Source organism: Seriola lalandi, unplaced genomic scaffold (assembly GCF_002814215.2).
Source record: "Seriola lalandi dorsalis isolate HSWRI2012SDOR001 ecotype SW California unplaced genomic scaffold, Sedor1 jcf7180002054688, whole genome shotgun sequence".
NCBI lineage: Eukaryota > Metazoa > Chordata > Actinopteri > Carangiformes > Carangidae > Seriola > Seriola lalandi.
The window spans coordinates 4,895-20,033 of record NW_019525241.1 but is presented as its reverse complement, the minus strand read 5'-3'; the positions used below and the strand labels follow the sequence as shown (position 1 = coordinate 20,033).

The following is a 15,139-nucleotide window of genomic DNA, read 5'->3' as shown; positions in this document are numbered from 1 at the left end:
GTCGGTACCGGCCTTGGTAATTGATCCCTCTGGGCCCTCTAGGCACATCCAACAGTGGGTTGAACAGAATCACCACTAAGAAGACAGCTGCTTGGCCACCCTAGACAGGCCAAGAGAAAGAGACCCTGTTGCTGCTAACCATTAGCTTTGTCTGCCAGCTTTCTTCTGGAGGGAGCCATGTCAGCACATCGCCTCGGCGTGGAAAATACCAAGTCCTCCATTTTGGGAAGCAGGGAAAGATATTGGGACAACTGAGAGGACGAGAATGAGAAAGCCTGTCCTTATTCTTCTTATCCACAGCCTAAGAGCTTGCGGGATTGATCTGCTAATTGAGCAGTGTTGCTTAAACCCAAAGCCTCTGCTAACCAGTGAAAGCATCTGTACCTGTATTTCATCCCAGGCGTCAACACTGCACTGTTCCAGAGTTTGTGCTGTTTCAATGTGGCCTATAATTGATTTCATGAAGCAGCGAGTGATCGCCTGCTGGCTTGTGCACGCTCTATAAGTAAGCAAACCAGTTAGAATGAGCTGCAGGTTTATTCCAACAAGCAGGTAACATATGCACACACTGGACGACAAAACACATGCTCACTCACATGCAAGTGTAAATATACAGTGTATTCATGCCGTCCTGTGAAAAACATGTATCCTCAAATGACCATCTGTTTAGGAGCTATGGAAAATAGCACTAATAACAATTGCATTTTTCATAAAATCCAGTAGTTTTAGCTTAGTGAGATGAATTTTCTTAATGAATATAGAAACACACAATCCTTCAGTTTATTTGAAAAAAATTTAAATCACCAAATTTGGAGATACAACAAAAGAGGAGATTCTTAACGGATCTGCTGTTAATTGATCCACTATCTACTGTGTTTTGTCAGCTTGTTAGTGATGCTCTTCTTTATGGTAATCTCAAGTGTGAGCATTTCCCTAGGCAGGTGAAAATCAGTGTGCAAATGCGAAGAAAATTACTTGGGCACAAATAATATTTTGAACTGATGATGGCACAAGACAAAAAGGTAATCCAGTCATTAGACTGGATGAATGTCATTACAATCCATCCAGTAGTTACTGAGATTTCCAGAACAATGCCACAAACCATTAAAAAATGATAAGGGAGCGTGACACTTGAATAAAGCATACTTATACATGGTAACATGATCAACTATTAGTAGCATAAGAAAATCTGTGACTTTAACATAATGAATTATGGATGAATTAATGGTTTATTTTATTGCCATTTTAGATCATTTCATTACCTAACAAGTCTGTGGTAGTAAAAAAAAAAATCCCTGGAAAGTCACCAGGCCTCTGTGTATTTTCTTTCCATCTGTGCTGCTGTAAGCAGAATCAGACCTTGTTTTACTCCCACACTTCTATATTTAACACATTTAACAGTGAACACTTCACTCCAGGTTCATACAAAGCCAAACAGGCACATTTTCAAGACACCTCAGGCAGACAAATCTATGATGGTGGTGGTGGTGATGGTGTGACTGTGTCTAAATCTGGTAAAACAGAAATTCAAAATAAAACACTGCATCCAAATTCTGAGCTTGATAACCATACCGCCTCCCCTCCCTGTCCCTACCCCCCTCCCTTCCTCTCCTCCCCGTTCCCACTACCTCTCTCCCCTCAGGCTCTATGACGCGACAAGAGTCCCCCTCGACACTCTTGCACTATGGAGAGCAGTGATGACCCCTTGACAGACAGCCAAACACCATCTACCACCAACACTACCACCACCACCAACATCACAACAACTCCACCCAAACCCTGGTCCCGCAAAGGCAGGATGCAACACAAGAGCACCAGGGGCCTCTTGGAGGCAGCAAGGTACAGCGCCCCTGAATTTAGATCTGTATTCCCGCAGTAAAATCTGTGATTTGTGATTGAAATTCTAAAGCTGTTTCTTTTTCATTTTTGTTTTGTTTTTTTTGTTGTTATTGTTATTGATAGTTAAATGTCTATAAAACATGGCCATGCATTTTCATGGTCATTTTAATCACCACCAGCTTGTAGGTACTACACATATTGATTTCAATATGGTTTTATTAGACTGCAAAAACATCACAGCAGAACATGCAAACAACAGGAAGCATGGACACACATGCAAGCACACTCACATAAATCCAGATACAATTTAAACAACTGCCTGCTTGTTTGATATCTTTATTTGGCTTACTCATTTTTCCATGAGCTCACCAGTTCCCTAGTGTGTGTTTAACCACAGAAAATCCATGTGTGCAGCAAAACCAGTAAAAACCCATCGGGTTTATTCTCGCTTGTTTTCGCTCTGCTGTATTGGCATGCCTTGTATATTGTCTTTAAAGTATTGTGTCAGATGGAGTCTGCACGCTCGAATAAAACAAGGCGCCAGATAGACTGATATTAATGCATGTGATTGGGAAATGGAGAGTAGCCATGCAGTAAATTTAACATACAGTGCAATAAAAGAGATGAGGCCAAAGTCATAAAAATGCCCAGTCTCATAGAGTTTCTGAAAACCAGGCTCTTCTGCCGGTCAATATTGTTAGCATTCATGACCCATGTTATCATTCACTTTCGAGAATAAATCTGATCCTACTGCTTTTCAGTCCAGACAGCAAGTCTTCAGCAGATATGATATTATAAACCAACGCAGGGTGGAATGCATGCAGTGAACCCACATCCTCTCAGTGCATCATATAGAGGATTATTGTCTATTTACTCACAGAGGAAGCTATTTAAGATTGGATTTAAACATTTGATCCCTTCATATACAGTATGAAGGATGACAGCACCATATTACCTCCAATCATTTGATCTCAATGCAGGGCAGTAACCTACACTGCATGAGCGGATGTAATCTATACATTACAGTATATTAAAGGCAACTTTTCTGGGAAGCTTTTTGATCTAAAACAAATAAATTACTTTTTTTTTTAAATCTTTTTTTTTTCATTCCTCCCTGATCCCGCTGCGGTTGTCTGTTGTAATGTTCCCTCTTGAGCATTACATTTCTGATCATATTGTAGAATCCAGATAGTGAACAGTGTTTGCTTTGATGTTCTGAAGAAATATAGTATGAAGGGGTTGATAATGACACAACTCCATATGGCTTTGAACTTTCTCTTAATGCGGAATGGGACTTAGTGTCTGGAGGCCCGTGCATACATGTTCATGTATTTTGATCTCAGCATCCGCTTCAGGCATAATTCAACTTCACAGCATGTAATGAGCGATTTTCCCTTCCCTTATTAACCTGTGGATCATTCCTAACCCACAAGTTCACTTATGAATATTCACGCAGCAGGTTATTGTGTGGCTGGCGCGCTCCGATCCAAACAGAAGCGTGCTCGCTTGCACAAGACTTAAACAAGCGAGGGCAGGAGCAAGTATTAGAAACAAGTTTAGTAACTTGATGCAAAAAACAGGAGCACTTTAGAATGACAGATTAGCAGAGAAGGCTTTCATCCATTAGCTGATGTTTTGGCAGCGCTTTCTCTTCTTCATAGCCTAAGTATAGAAAAGCGTCAGGACTAGCCAGATATAAGAAATGATTCAATCCTACATCAATAAGTCAACTGCATATACTCCTGAGAATGTTGCATTAGTCATATCTATCAGTGTATTGGTTAAGAGTTTGGAGAAGCAAAGTAGTTCAATTTTTCTATCGTGTGTGCCCATTCACACGTTCACCATGGGTTACCACGCTGTGACATTTCGAAGGGAGTCAGCTCGAGTTCACACAGAGAGGAAATGTCAAGCCGGGGGCCATATGTTCGGGGTGCATTTCCCTTTCGATCCTCTAACTCCCAGATGGAGAGGGGCTCCATATGTACTGTGGATATAGTTTTCCTCAGCTCCAGTACGTGTGGCTGCATGCACCTTCGATTGACTGCACATACAAAATGCATATGACAGCCAGCACAAATCCATGCTCCCATTCTCAATTCATACATGAAAGTGTTTCAGCTTCTGCCCAGAGACAGGAAGCTCTATGTAACATCCCTGAAATCAAATGTTTTCCCTTGTCCTCGATTGAATGCTGCTGGGTACATATTGATATATTGAGTGGATCGCCTGCTTGCTCCATAACAAGAGAAGCCTGCACAAATTAGACATTAACGCAGATGGATTCTGTCCATGACTTTCCCTTCTGTTACTGTGACACCCCCAGCAGTTATCATTCTCACTCCGAATTCTAATTCTCTTTCTGGTCCTGTTTGAACAGCCAGAGCCACTGTACTCAAAGTTTGTCCATGTGTTCAATAGCCACTGCATAACATTTCCCTTGACTCTGCATTCCTCCAGCACAAGAATGTAAAATATTCTCTCAACGTTATAAGATATAAAATAGAGTAATATGGTCGTTTCCTGATAAACCCGATGTAATAATCACCTAGGGCCTGCAAATTTTATTCATGGGGCAAATTCATCTCACATTCATCTCACATTCATCTGACATTCGTTCCTCTTTTTAATAGAAGGCTTGCATTTCCCTGAGATGAGATTTGTGTGTGCGATTTATGGGGAACCATTTGCCACAGTGTGGGTGTGAGAAAAAACGGAGAGGAACATAGAGAGAGTATAAGAAAATTACCATGGTAGACCCAGACTATGTGGTAGCTTACATAAAACAAGACCCGTCCCGATGCTTGGCATCTATTTAAATCCATTTGCATCCTATTTCTCCTGAGATTTCGACAACAATGTTTCTCTGCAGTGATTCTGTCCTCCTTCCATTTTTATCAACGTTCAGTGCCACTGTAATCTCAGTGTGCCCACTAGGAGGCTTTGAGAGAGGGAAAAACTGTGCTCACAGTGGGATTAAACACCTGTTTTGGCAGCGGTCACACTCGAGATGTTTGCACAGTCATGCCCCTGCTTTAAGCCGTTATACCTCCGGGTCATTTCATGCCCAGCTCCAACAAAACCATGACATTATCTCTATTAAACCCCGAGCTCATAGAGATGTTTATTATTCCCACAGCATCAGACATTGTCATCTGTGAAACATGATAGTACTCCATCCAACACCTGCCCCTTTCATGGCAATTTGCACCCTGTGAAATCATCAAGAGTTCATTACTATGAATTAAGCTTCAGTGGCAGTGCAGCAGTCTTGGAAGGCATCAGTGTCTCTATCAAGTTGGCTGTGTGACTGGCGGGGACCAGATGGTGAAGAGGCTTCCAGATTTGTCTTTCTTTGGTAGATTAATTGTTTCTCAGTCTCCGCACTATGAGACTCACTTTGTTATTGGGTTGCACCCGCTGAAGAATTCTAAATATTTGACTCGCAAAACACTTGATTTGACAGAGAGGAAGCTGTTGAAATTACATTTTTTTTCCCCTCCAGTGCTACCAGAGTGCTGCAATTAGCACCTCCATTTCCTGAGCAGTCATGGTTAAACACAGTTATTTTAGCAAAGCACCATGTTTGTAATGATTCTCTTAAAAAAAAAAAAATTGTTTTCTTTAGAAAGACGTTTGACATTGTGGAAAAGACATTGCGTCCCTTTCCTGCTGAGAGCTAGATGATAAGTTTGATAAATATGAAGCTACAGCTAACAGCCAGTAAGGGTCTTAGCATTAAGACTAGAAACACAGTGAAACAGTTAGAGGCTGTTTCTTGTGCGGACTAAATAAATTAGCTTTATAGAGTTGTTGGTAAGTGGATTTCATCACCTTCAGACAGAGCTAGGACTGAGCTTTTCCCTGTTTCCAGTTTTTATACTGTGCTAAGCTAACCCTCAACAAAAACTGCCTACCAGCACCTCCGAAGCTAACTAATAAACACATTACATCTTGTTGTACACAACTCCTTGTGAAATGGCCAAATTTTATGTTAGGATTTAAACAACAGAAATTATAATGTGTTCATTTGTTAGCTTCAGGGATGCTTTTTTTTTTTTTTAGCTAAGCTAGACTCCATTTTCTTGTGCTATCAGGGTGACGAGTCCCTATCTGATTGGTTGCCTTAAAAAGAGCCGCAGTGACTTTACCAGCGCCTTTCTGAAAAGTTAAGAGATTTTCAGCTAGAATTGCTCGGAGTAGAAAAAAGGGTTTATGCTCTCTCCTCATTGGGAACAACTGAAAAGAGACACTAGCACCCAGGAAAAAAATGCTATATGGAGACATGCCCATATACTGCAAAGACAAACTTAAATTCAAAAGACTTAAGTAAATGTCACATTCCTGAATGTTGAAGACTAGATAGTGTGCTGCTGAATGTGAGATTACAGTATCATACCTTCATTTCAAAACATAAAGTCCTCAAAATACAGGTAGTATAAAGAAAATCCCCAAAATGAAAATGCAGTTTTGCATCAGTAGCTTCTCTCTGGAGCTTTCTCTCAGAGACGGTGACTGCGTGCTAAATCTTCTCATGTTTGCTCTGTTCTTGTTGATTCACAGGTCTCATAACACAGCCAGAGGCGGGAAAACCAGGGAGTGACTGTCTGAGGGAGCGAGCTCTCCCCTGGACATTGGACAAACTACTCACTGTAAAACACTTCCTATTTCCTGTGACCGGCTCCTCCGGGTTTGTGACTGCTCCCTCTCGCTATCTGTCGTTGGGTCAACATGTTGCATCCACCTCCTCTCCACTCTATCTGCCTGCTCTGTGACTTTAGCAGCACTACTACTCGTGCCACGGAGGATCGGACACCTTAAAATCTCATGAATGGTTTTTTGCCTCATTTGAGGTCCTCTGTTTGGAGCTACTAACTGCTTTGAATAAAAGGATTTCCCACATTCATCTCCTTGCCCCTAGCGCAGGAGTTCCAGGGCATAGACGGGATCATTACAGATCAGACCCCGTTGCTTCCCGGACCACCTCATGAGGCTTAAAAACCAAACTGAGCGCTCTCTGCTGTGAATAGGCCTTCTGCTGGAGTAAACCGCCCATATTTTTATAGACCAAAGAGCAAAACAACAAATACGATCATTATTACAGAGTGGACCATCTGGCACACAGAGACTTTATAAACTCACTGCTTGTGTCGCCACCAACCAATGACTGCCCCCACAGAGACACGGTGCACAAGAGGACAGACCCTGCGTACAGTGGCAGATGTACCTTGCACAATCAAAGGAGTGCTTTTAAAATATTCCAGACATTTTTTTTCTCAGACTAAGCCCACCACTGTATTTTGGAACTGGAGATATAGGTACTACATACGTATAACTGTGTATCAAAAAAAAAAGAAAAAGAAAAAAAAAAAAAATCTGATTTGCATTTTTCAGTAGCTACGGTTGGGACAGTTTGCAGGAAGAATTGTCGGGTTGGTCGCGGATGACGAGTGCAAATCATATCAAAGAAATGATGAATATCTACAGAGAGTATAAATGCTGTCAAGTATGAAAAGAAGGAGTAAAGAAATGTCATTAAATGTATTTTGAAAGGCCCTAAAAAGTTATATATTTAACAGTTTTATATGTTGTACCTTTGTAGAGAAGCTTATTGGACTTAAAATGTGGTCACAATGGCAGTTTAGTAGGATGTGAACAAATGCTGTTGTTCTCATTACTGCTGGCTCGTAGTCCCAGGTTTTCCGTTCACACCTCAGTAGCCGCTTTCTTTTCATGGTCATCAACAAGCCACTGTCTATCACAACCATTCATGGAAAAAAAGGAAAGTGACACAATTTATTGAGGACTGATCTGCAGCCAACTGAACATTGTAAATCTATGGTAGTCAGTGGAAGCCATTGAAATCTGCTAATTTGCTATGATATTGTATTGTACACGGTGTGGAATACTGACTCATTTCCTCTCTTTGGCTTTTGATCTCTTAATTTATTTTTGTGCTTGTGTTTGTTCGCACAAATGCGGCCTCTCTCCGACGGTGAGGAGCACAACGAGGAGAGAGAGAGATAGAGAAAGCATTGCAGAAGTAATAGAGTCATTTACATACATTTTTTTTATCATGAAATATTTTAAGAATAAATTAAATACATGAAAAGAAACTCCTCTGCAAATTTAGATGGTCTTGGTGTTCAAGGTCATCAACGGGAAATTGATCTCATTCTAGTCTTACTTTTAATGAATGTACTATGTGTGTTCTGTCAGGAGAAACGTGACTATAAGTGAAAGTTTCCTTTTCTTTCTCAGGTGATCAGCTGGGTTTATGACCAGATACTTTCTGGCCTGAAGTCCTAAAAAGCTCAGTGGGAAAATGTATGTGGGGGAAGGCAACAAGGGCCCGCAATCAACCAGTACAGAGACCCATTTCATCAAGGTTATTCTTTAGCTGCACCAGTGACAAACAGGTGGCTGTACTGGGCAGATGCCAGGTGTCAGTTAAGTGCACAACCTTGAAGCTGGAGGTTGCTGGAAAAGAATAATTCATCAATCTATTTTTTAAAGCGCTTTGCGACTTCCATGACCCAGTAAAAAGCTATGGAAATTTTACTTTTTGAATTCTTTAGTTCTTTTGGGCATCAACAGCAAAAAATATCATTTTTCATACAGTTTTTTTTAATCATGAACATGTACCAAATGATTGAGATGTCCATTTAAAACAAAAGTGCACTTTCAACCACCTGCATACATTTGACTCCATTAAAATGAAATAAAAAAACACCTGTTAGTCGCCCATGTCTTTCATATGAACACGAGCAGGGTTTAAATTGGGTCAGGGCTGAGCTCCGTCTCCTTCAATATCATGTCACACTTGTATTTTTTAAATCTCACAGTTACTGTAATAGTATATGGGTTTCAATGAGTAATTCTGTAGACTACAAAGCGAGATATTTGAGGAGATTTCTACACCCAAACCAATGTTAACAACAAGCTTTATAGGTCACTGGTATCAATTATCAGACGTCATCAAATGCATCAGGCGTTGACAGTCTCTAACGGCTCCATCTGACTTTCAAGTTTCAAAAGTTCATTTCTCAGATAGTTAACATTTCATGTGTATTTACTAAGCTGTGTTGCCTTGGTGAACTAGACTTTTTCTCACTTCCTGTAGTATCTGGTAATTTCACTAAAATACAGTTAGAAAATTCAGGGTTGCTAACTAACTCAGAAAGACTCACTGTAATTGGACTTGAAAACACTCCTTAGCCTAGCAACATTAAGGCTACAACCCATGATTCAACACTGTCTGTAGGAGACCACTGCACTTTTTCAAAACTAATCCCCCCCTAATGTGTATATATTGTAATATATTTGGATCAAAACAGTGATAATGTCAACAAATGTACAGTGGAATAACATTGTATTTATAGTATTGACAACAGTTGGATAACAGAAAATGTTATATTCCCTGCTACATTAATGGACATCTCAACCAAGTGGTAAAGCATGTTTTATAAAATTATTTGAGGGGTTTTTATTTATGTAATTCTGTTCTGCATACCTCCTGAAATTAAACCACATCAACAACATATTATTACCTTTTATAACACCATCATAAACAGGTGAAATGCCATGACTAATTTTGTTAGAATTTTATTATTCTAGCTTCCTGGAACGCAGTCACCTGATAAGATCTGGATCTGAAAACTGCAGTGCACCCTGCGAATCTTTGGGGTGATATAACGTCCTTCAACTATGTGCTAGAGATGGCTCATTTAGGCTAAATATAACTAAGATATTACAACTCTACCAAACAGAGAAGAAAACCATTATAGGCTTAAACCTCATATCTTGTTGTGGGTCATGAGCTTGAAGCAATCCCAGGAAAAATTGTGTGAAATTGTTCGTAACATGGAAGGTAAGTCAAGTCCAATGTCACATGAAATGAGTCATTGTGCTTTACACTTCTGCATCATCAGTGGACTCTGAAGCATTTCAAGAAATTATTAGAAGACACTCTGAGCACAAAAGGAAAATTGGAGAAGAAATTCAAGAAGAGATGAAGCTGTAACAGTTATTTAATATACAATTTCCACCAGTTGTGATCAGGGCTTAAACAATGAAAAGAATATCATCTCTCATTGGGTTGAGAGGAGCTCCATACAATAACATAATACTGTATGTCATAATAATGAACGAAAATGTCAGTTGGAGACATTAATGCATATAAGCATGCAATTATGCATTCCACAGAAATCTTTTGTACCATGATGAATGCTGTCATGTGGTTTCCCAATACATTTTTCAAGGGCTATTGAGTTGACTTCACTGGATGACACTTGAAATAATAATGACTGTATTACTATAGGCTCATAAGATGAGTAGGGCTCATTATAGCTTTGTTTTTAATGTCGCTTAAAACAGCTATTTAACTGCAATGTGACACACTGAATATATATATGCTGTATATTACACACATTTAAGTATCCATGGTAAAAGGGGGTAGATAAACATGCACAAAGTAAAGGTATGTAGATGCAAACAGATTCACAGGTGTAGCAGTAAATAGGAATAATACTTTTAAAAAGGTGATTTACTGCAGTACCAGTAAAGGTTAAAGTCCCCCTTTACTCAAAAATGTGCTTTGCCTTTTCTTTACTTCACTTTAGCTTTTAAGCTTCACTGTGCATAATAATGTATGTGAAGAGTTTGACACTAGAAGGCTGTTTTTACATTAATCTGCTGAGTGGGGAAACTTTTTCTATGATCACCTTGAATCTGAATTTAAAATGTATATCTATGTTCAAGCAAGATTTTGTGACATCACAGGAAGTGTGTAAGCAATCTGTGGCTTGTTTAAATACATTTTGTGGAAATACAATACCAAACACAAATTAGACGACATATAAACACAAATTCTGAAAATTTATAGTATATTGATGTCTGAAAACAATGGAAATACCATTGATGCGAAATAAGGTTTTCCAAAAAAACACAAAAGCTTATCTTTTAAAAACATTATAAAATAATACTATAAGGAAGTTACTTGAAAAGCAACTACTTGATAAATATATTCCAGTCCACTAGGCTGGACATTCAGTTTTAAGTGTGTGTTCTCCACATTAGCATGATACTCAATAGTATTAGTTATACCCTCTTTAAGAGAGTCACTTAATAATACATTGTATAGATTAAAAACAAACAACTAGGGTCTGAATTGAGTTAACAAGTAGTTGTAAGCTGATTTACAGTGGGTTAATGTTTTGATCCTATCATACTGTGTTCAGGTTATGTTGGAGTTGTTCCCTCCCTGTGACCTGCAGACATAATCAACACTAGTTTGTGTCTCTATAATGATTCGACACTGAATCAGCTATGCATATCTGTGGTTCAGTATACAGACTGCACATTGAAAATAAAAACAGAGACTATATAGGCGCTTCCAGGTATATGCAACTATTTGTTCCAGGTATTTGTTATATCCTGCTTTACACCAAAGGGAATATGTATGAACCTTCTCAAACAAGCAGCAGAAATCCACCTGAATCCCCTCTGACTTCATGCAGGAAACACAGTCTTTTGATTCCAAGATAAACACAGAGAGGCAAAGGTTTTAACCCCAACTCCTCTCACTAAATCCTGGTTTGAACCATTATGCTCACCCATACTTGACTTTTAGTCTGAGTGCTAACACAGCAAATCTGGCTGGATCATCCTATGCATCCTCTGTGACTGTACAGAGCTGGAAATGAGACCTCAAAGTAAGTGAGGATTTTTCTTTTTTTTTTCATCCCCCGTCAACCTAAGAGAGTGATTGTTTGGTGAATGGGGGGGTTAATTACATCAGATGGAATTACAATAATCTGCTTCATATCCTTGAGGTTTTTCTGACAGCATTTGGACTCATGCCTCGACACATTTTAATTTGATTAGGACGGGACAATGTGGGATTTCCTATAAGCAGGTACACTTACACCTATAAGCGGTGTACCCCGCCTCTCGCCCGAAAAGATGCTGGGATAGGCTCCAGCCCCCCCGCGACCCTACTAGAGGATAAGCGGTAGAAAATGAATGAATGAAGGTACAGTCAGAAAAGAGCCCTGCAGAGTATGACGACACAGTTGGGGTGTCAGATTAGGGCAACTATTATAGAGTGAGTAGACTGGTGCCTTAAGGTGGGTAAGCTTTAAGGCTTCATGTATGTATGTGCATTTTTCTCTTTTCTAGGGAAAGATTGGAGAGCACGTCTTTGTGTTTGCGTTCCTGCATGTCGGTCACTGTGTCTGTCACGGAGCAACGCCTGCAGAGACAAGGGGAAGAGTACACGCATGCTGCAAACCGCTCCACAGCCTGCAGTAAACCCTGAGGGTAGAAGATTCTCCCTCCATTTACAGCCCAGATAAATCCCCAAAATACCAATACTGCATCACACTGCACAAAATATTATTATTTGCTTTGATGGATAACACTTACCTGCTAATTCAAATTTCATACTGTGAGTCTTTGTTTACAATATAAATCTAATTAAGTGCAGCCATCACAGCACAAGGTGGATCGATACACAATATGGCCGGCTCAGCTGCTTACCTCACGAGGATGCCTTCCCCTGCCAATATTTTCAACCTATAAAACAGTTTGGGTTTTCTCAGCGGGGCCAATAATCTGTCAAGGTTAGGGCAACGAGAGACAAAACATTACCTCAGCGGGTGACACGCCGACTAAAACAGAGTCATGTAGTTTTAAAGCAGGGATTATCCATCATTTCTTTTCCTTTAATAGCAGTTAATGGAGGTGTCACCTTATTTCTTTCTTTGTTTTTTTTTTCTTATTATTTTTACCCTATGATTGAGAATTAATGGTTATTAACAGTAACATTTTATGCTTTCAAGCTGCTATACTTAATATTTTTATATTAACATTGGACCAAATATCTGCTTGTATGTGAAATAGGTCTTGCATTGTGACAATACCACCCAACAATTATCGCTGTTTTTTGCGACAGTAGACCTGTGTTTTCAGCAAAAAAAAAAAGCTTTGATAAACCCACCGTATGTTACCTGCCCGGCACCAAACGGCAGACAGACAATGCTAGCGACTACCTGGTGAGCATAGTGGAGCATTTAGCAGCTAGAGAACCAACTATTTCTCTCATGAGTTGGTGGAGACCAAAAACAAAGCTAAAATGGAATCGAATACCATAAATATTAAGTGTAAGTTTGTGTACATACCCAAGAAATCTAACTTTGATTTTCCGCTTACACATAGGTGACACACATCCCTATAGAAACATACAAAAAACAACAATGAACAACAACATACATTGTCTATGTACAGGTCAAACCAAGGGTGTAGGTTTGGTCTCAACATTGGTAGGGATGCAGCCCTGCCACATCTCCAAAACAAAGAGACTGGCTTTTTAATGACGTCAACCGAGCGTTTTTTTAACATATATGTTCTGAATTTATATTCAGGAAGCCCGTACGCAAATGTTATATATGTACATGTGTTGAATTTCCATATATGGTCTATATGTACATAAGAAATAACATCATATTAAAGTCTATATATGTAAAAAATTACATATGAAACCTATTAGAAATTGGAAAAATATGATGGATTGACATATGTCTAGCTAATAGAGCAATATATTTTAGTAGACATATGTTACATTAATATATATCCATCCCAAAGCCTGTTGGTATATGTTCATATTATGTATGTAAATATAAAAGATAGACATGTATGTTTAAATTTAATAAGAAATTATTACGAAAATCATACACAAAAATATAGAATGTTAATCAGCATGTTCTTTTCATAAAGATGCATTTTACTATGAGTATTTCATGTATTTTATAACTTCGGCATATATCAGGAGGATGTATATATGTCATAATAATATATCCTTTTATAGGTGAAACATATGGTAACATCGCTCTTGATATAGGGACTTATGTGTCAGATATATATCATACAATTGTAAGGCATAAATAAGCCATTGTATAGTAAGGCATAGAAAATCATAGAATACTAAGGCATAGATAATGCCACAGTATAGTATGGCATGAAAATGCCAAAAAATGCCATAGTGTAGTATGGCAAAAAATTTGAAAAACATCACAATATATTGAGGCCTAAAAGGTCATAAAAACATCAAAGTATGGCAAGTCATCAAACTAAAGAGTATAGTAAACCATAAAAATGCTTAAAAAAAAACACGCAATAATATAGTATGGCAAAAAATTGAAAAAAACATTGTCATATATTAAGGCATAAAAGGTCATGAAAACATCATAATATGTCAAGGCATGTAAATGCATAGTATAGTAAAGCATAAAAATTAAAGAAAAAAAAATATTTTTATAGCATGGCATAAAAATGCCAAAATCGCAATAGTATAGTATGGCAATAAATTAAAAAAAACATCATCATATATTAAGCCATAAAAGGTCATAAAAACGTCATAGTATGGCAAGGCATGAAACTAAATAGTATAGTAAGGCATAAAAATGCCAAAAAACATCATTTTATAGTATGGCATAGAAATGCCAAAAAACGCCATAGTATAGTGTGGCAAAAAAAAAAAAAAAAACATCATCATATATTAAGGCATAAAAGGTCATAAAAACATCATAGTATGGCAAGGCATTAAATTGCATAGTATATTAAGGCATAAAAATTGCAAAAAACATCACTTTATAGTATGGCATAAAAATGCCAAAAACGCCATAGTATAGTATGGCAAAAAATTTGAAAGAACATCATCATATATTAAGACATAAAAGCTCATAAAAACGTTAAAGTATGGCAAGGCATGAAACCGCATAGTATATTAAGGCATACAAATGGCAAAAATCTATTTTTGTCTTATGGCATAAAAATTAGAAAAACGCCATAGTATAGTATGGCAAAAAAATTCGAAAAAACATCATCATATATTAAGCTATAAAAGGTCATTAAAAACATCATAGTATGGAAAGGCATGAAACTGCATAGTATATTAAGGCATAAAAGTGGTAAAATTCTATTTTTTTAGTATGGTGTAAAAATGCCAAAAAATGCCATAGTATAGTATGGCAAAAAATTCAAAAAACATCATCATATATTAAGGCATAAAAGGTCATAAAAACATCATAGTATGGCAATGTATGAAACTGCTTAGTATTTTAAGGCATAAAAATGCCCAAAAACATCATTTTATAGTATGGCAATGTATGAAACTGCTTAGTATTTTAAGGCATAAAAATGCCCAAAAACATCATTTTATAGTATGGCATAAAAATGCCAAAAACGCCATAGTATAGTATGGCAAAAAAATTTGAAAAAACATCATCATATATTAAGGCAT

General features: G+C 38.1%; 1 protein-coding gene across 3 annotated transcripts in view; it reads left to right on the top strand.

The window, feature by feature from the left end:
- The window catches only part of tafa5a (TAFA chemokine like family member 5a), a 138,359-nt gene extending 130,595 nt beyond the window's left edge, over window positions 1-7,764 (top strand). For 2 of the 3 annotated variants that reach the window (XR_015438269.1, XR_015438270.1), the window contains exons 4-5: window positions 1,643-1,839; window positions 6,403-7,764. Coding sequence is in view for 1 of the 3 variants with exons in the window: in XM_023422923.2 (XP_023278691.1) it covers window positions 6,403-6,411 (9 nt within the window). In the remaining 2 variants the exon portion in view is untranslated. The remainder of the gene's footprint in view (window positions 1-1,642; window positions 1,840-6,402) is intronic. The other variant, XM_023422923.2, reaches the window with a different exon arrangement.
- The last annotated feature ends 7,375 nt before the right edge of the window (window positions 7,765-15,139 follow it).